The 5,002-nt window shown below is 46.1% G+C and overlaps 1 protein-coding gene across 1 annotated transcript; it reads right to left on the bottom strand.

Annotated features, from left to right (window-relative positions):
* Positions 1–2,564: 2,564 nt before the first annotated feature.
* Positions 2,565–4,645, bottom strand: LOC125092617 (thymosin beta-4). The gene is made up of 3 exons (XM_047717024.1): positions 4,623–4,645; positions 3,412–3,525; positions 2,565–2,970 (listed from the first exon to the last, which is right to left on the bottom strand). The coding sequence occupies exons 2-3, from the start codon at positions 3,509–3,511 to the stop codon at positions 2,936–2,938; spliced, it is 135 nt and encodes a 44-aa protein (XP_047572980.1). The 5' UTR covers positions 3,512–3,525; positions 4,623–4,645; the 3' UTR covers positions 2,565–2,935.
* Positions 4,646–5,002: the final 357 nt, after the last annotated feature.

Here is a 5,002-nt window from a genome sequence, read left to right as displayed (position 1 = left end):
GCAGTGAATGTCACATCCCTGTGCACCTGAATGTTCATAGCAGCGATGTCCACAATAGCCAAACTATGGAAAGAACCTAGATGTCCATCAGCAGATGAATGGATAAAGAAGATGTGGATTATATATACAATGGAATACTATGCAGCCATCAAAAGAAATGAAACCTTGCCATTTGCGACGACGTGGATGGAACTAGAGGGTATTATGCTTAGTGAAATGAGTCAATCAGAGAAAGACAACTATTATATGATCTCCCTGATATGAGGAAGTTGAGAGGCAACGTGGGGGGTTGGGAGGATAGGAAAGCAATAAATGAAACAAGATAGCATCAGGGAGGGAGACAAACCATAAGAGACTCATAATCTCAGGAAACAAACTGAGGGTTGCTGGCGGGTTTGTGGGGGAAGGACAGGTGGCTGGGTGATGGACATTGGGAAGGGTATGGGCAATGGTGAGTGCTGTGAAATATGTAAGCCTGGTGATTCACAGACCTATACTCCTGGAGCAAATAATACTTTATATGGTAATAAATACAATTAATTAAAAAAAAGAAAAAGAGTACCCACTCCAAGCTTTTAAGTTTGGTTAAATTCCCATAGGGATTAAAAAATACCCTTAGCCTTTGGTGAGTGGGTGTGCACTTGGGTGGCTCAGTTAGTTAAACATCTGCCTGGGTGGCTTACTCATTTGGGGTTGTGATCCCAGGACCTGGGATGGAGTCCCATGTCAGGCTCACTGCTCAGTGGGGAGTCTGGTTTTCCTTTTCCCTCAGCCTCTCCTCTTGCTCGCACTCTCTGAAAAATGAATACATAAAATCTTAAAAAAAACAAATACCTTTAGGCTTTCTAGGAATATCCTCACCCTCTCCAGGGACGAATTTTTTTTTCTCCCCCTCCAAAAATTTTAAATGTTTCTTCCACCCACCTCCCATCCATGGTATGCAAAGTGAATCTAATTCATCCATGCAGGGAAAAAAGTGCAGAGGGCCTGTTTTCAACACAAGTCTCTGGATTTTGCACTTACCACTTATCTATTCTCTATCAAGCTAGCTTAGGAGCTTCCCGTTTTACAGTCACAGGCACAAAGCCCCTTGCACAGCAGATAAAAGCTTTTGATGGTCTGGTTGATTGTCTAAACCATAGGCAAATCATTTCCTGTGTATTTCTCAAAATAAGTGTTGAGCAAAGGAAATGAAACAAACTGGCTTAATAATCATGAGCAATTTGCACCTTCCCTCACTCCTACCATCATTCCCCACCTGTATATTAAAAAAGTATTTTCAAAAGTCATTATCTGGGGAAAAGGTTTAATTTCTTAGACATGTACATTTCATATATAAGATAGTAAGTAAACTACCATCTTTAAATTCGGTTGCTTTTGTTTGTATGTACACTGTTCCTCAGAAGACCTAAGAACCTGAGACACCTGGGTGGCTCAGGGGTTAAGTGTTGGCCTTTGGCTCAGGTCATGATCTCAGGGTCCTGGGACAGAGCCCAGCATCAAGCTCCCGGTTCAGTGGTGAGTCTGCTTCTCCCTCTGCCTACTACTCCTCATGCTAGTGCTGATTAAATAAAAATCTTTAAAAAGAAAAACAAGACGCAGGATTCTATTCAGGATTGTGTTGACAATTTAAGCAATAAAATTAAATAAGATGTAGATAACATTCTTTTTCTTAAATGACCAAAAACAAAGGCTATACTTTTACCTACCATTGAAAGAATTTGAAATTAATGTTAATAAACCTGGAAATGAGTCAAATAATTCATATCGAACTAAACTTAGCTCAAATGTGAGCGGTTTATACTAACTAACTGTTCAAAATCCAGGGAATTTTAATTACTCAAATTAGGGAACTCAATTACTCCAAAAGTCTCGCAAATGGAATGTGTATTTACCATTTTACAGAAAGTCAATACATTCTAACTAAAAATGAGCTAATGGTGAATCACAAATGCCAAATTCCTTTTTAAGCAATTGTTAAGAATGCAATTTTGCTCATTTTTCATCTGGCAAGATTGCTTGAATTCTATGTATGCCAATGCCAGCAACTGATTAAGTAACCAAGTTCGATACCAGAAATATGCTATAAAAGCTGCCACCTTTTCTTATGTAAATTCAATTATCTTATCAAAAGTTTTAAGATTAGAAGTACATATATTTTTAAAAGACTTTGAGAGAGAATCAGAAAGAGTGTGAAAGGGGGTAGGGTCAGAGAAGCAGACTCTCCGCTGAGCTAGGAGCCTGATAGGGGACTGAGACTCCAAGATCATGACCTGAGCAGAAGACAGTCACTTAACCAAGTAAGCCACCTAGGTGCCCTGCAAGTATATTCTTGATAAAACTTGGATACTGCTCATGGGAATTAAGTCAGCTGAAGAAAATGATCTCTCAAATAACTAATCTGTAGGATGTATTTTATGTATCTGAGTAAACCCATTTTTATGCTGTAACACGATATTCCCCAATCATCATATGTTTGTCACTTTTTTTTGCCCAATGAGACCAAGAGGTAGGTTCTCTTGCATGGATTTCAGGTGAGAATAAGCCACTCTTTCCAAACATACCACATTTTAAACTTTTTATTTGCATATTAAAAAATTGTGCATTCCAATACTTAAAATCATTCAAAGAAAAAAATGGCACTCTGACTAAACTGCATTTTACCGCCCGCAGGACACCTTGGACCAACTTAGTTTTTACTAGTTGCGCCCACCCAGTTTCTTCCTCACCAGCATACAAGTTATTTTCCTTCCCCTGCCGATGTATAGGAGGCTTGGCTTCCCAGTCAGTAGTTCAGACTTTTTGATAAGAACAAGGGGACCACAGTCATTTAAACTTGATCCAACCTCTTTGCATCTTAAAAGTTAAACAGCTAAAAGAAGTAAGAAGGCAATGCTTGTGGAATGTACAGTGCATATCGGCGGCGCCCGCCTCATTACGATTCGCCCGCTTGCTTCTCCTGTTCAATCGCTGTGACAGGAAAAAAAAGAAAAAAAAGATGGAGGGAGCTCATTAGGCAGACTCAGTACAGCCTAGTGTTGAAGTGTAAGATTATCGTACTTTCCGTTTACAGTTATTACCCCGTATCATAAAAATCCAAGTATCAAGTCATCCCACCGTGAAAACAGGACCACTAAAAAGCCATTTAACAGATAAAATGGCATAGTGCATATTAATATAGTATACCAAACATCCCATCATTATTTATTAAAGCCCTGTTGTTTGTTGGCTGCAAAACAATTCTTAATTAACCTTTCCAGGCCACATTGATCATAAAAACTGTCAACTCCTCCCCCGCACTCCCTGGTTCCCCTCCCCCCCACCCTCCTCCCTTCCCAGTCTCGGTCCTTCTCCCAGCCCCTCCCACCCTCCCTCCCGCCCAACATTTTTCGGGGGTGGGGGGGCGCTTACTTTCTTTTGAAGGCAGTGGATTTTTCTCTTGTGTTTCTGTCTTCTTCAATTTCGACTTATCGAATTTCTCAATCTCAGCCATATCGGGTTTGTCAGACATGGTTGCAGAGGAAGCTGCATATACAAAGCCAAGAGAGAGGGTGAGATCGAGCGAGCGATCCACCCTTGTCTCCCCCGGCTCAGAAATGCGCTTCTGCCCTCGCATCCCCCGCCTGAAACCCCACCTCTCCCTCCGTGCACTTTCATTGAAGGCGACAGCTCGTCCTCTTGCTACACACAAAAAAAGAACCCCTCTTCATTATTTCCAAATGCGGGGGGCCAAACTGGGAAGATCGCCCTCTCATTAGGAGGCGAATCTTTCGGAATAATGAGATTGACTACCGTGGGTGTCAGTTACAATGTCCGAAAATTGAAATCTGGCTAGAAGAGTGAAACCATGTTAAGTGGGGTGGGGGTGGGGGGATCGAGTAGAAATTCTTAAAATGAAGCCGAGGCTGCACAATGCTTCCATTTTACATGGGTCTCCCCCAGAGATGCGGGCCCGTGCTGCTTTTCTCCTCTGCTCACAAAGGCGGCAGCAGCAGCCGGCACCCCGACCACCGCCCTACCGCCGCCTCGCTCGCGCCAACAATGCAGCCGGCCGCGCACAAAGCGGCCCCACACCCCGAAACCAGTCCTCATCTGCGTTGAGGGGTAATTCGGCAACCCAAGCACACATTCCCCTGCAAGAAGGGTTGGATGTCCGTCCTCCCCGCCATTATGGCCCAGCCACCCTAAATCTGGACAGATGCGAGTCCAAGAAGCCATCAAAGACTACAGGAAAAACGTTAATTGTCAAAGCTCCGGGCTTGGGTGGGTGGGAGTTAGAACAAAGGATTTTTCTGTTCCAGATTCATCACCCGCTAAGAGGCAGTGCAGAACGCCCGGGGTGGGGTGGGGGGGGGCAGTGGGTAGGATAAGAAAAATGCTCCCTCGGAGCTGCACGGCCAAACGCCCGGTTTGGGGCGGGGGGTCTTTAAATCAAGTTCTCGACCCCATACCCCAGCATCTGGAAGGGTCTGGCACTCCCTAGGCGCCAGGGCAGGCTTCCCGGGAAGACCCTCTGGGCTGGGCTGTAGGGACGCCTCCGCAGGGAGACCAGCGCCGAGGGGCGAGCGCCGGCGCTGGGCGCGAAGGGACCAAGGGCAGGAGGTAGGGGCCCCGGGGCTCACCGGAGCGAGATGCACGAGCGAGGGAAGACCGGTCTGCTCAGTAGCCGCCGCCGAATGCCGGGTGGGGCGCGCTGCGCGCTGCTTTATGCGCGCTCGTATGTAAATGAGGTGACGTCACCCGCGGGCCCGCTTAACTCCTTCGCGCCTGATCTCCGCCCGGTCCGGAGGCCGGCCTGGCGTTTGGGGGACCCCCGCCCGGCGTGCAGCGGTGCACCCTAACCGCCACGACGGCGCAAAATTAAAAGGAGCCAAAGCCCCCTCCCCCCAGCACTTCCTGCATCGTGCGTTTCCCCCGCCTCCCGTCTATTTTATCATAATGGATTTTTGCAACAGCCGCGCAGACCTGCTCTTGGGGACTGGGCAGGGCAACTGAGGGTTTG

Source organism: Lutra lutra, chromosome Y, assembly GCF_902655055.1.
Source record: "Lutra lutra chromosome Y, mLutLut1.2, whole genome shotgun sequence".
In the NCBI taxonomy this organism is placed as follows: Eukaryota; Metazoa; Chordata; class Mammalia; order Carnivora; family Mustelidae; genus Lutra; species Lutra lutra.
This window is presented reverse-complemented; position numbering and strand designations above follow the sequence as displayed.

Excerpts from the sequence above, each read along its gene's own strand:
- LOC125092617 (XM_047717024.1), bottom strand. The coding sequence starts at position 3,511 with ATGTCTGACAAACCCGATATGGCTGAGATTGAGAAATTCGATAAGTCG. Across the intron at positions 2,971-3,411 it reads TCCACTGCCTTCAAAAGAAA|CGATTGAACAGGAGAAGCAA; the intron begins GTAAGCGCCCCC and ends TTCCTGTCACAG.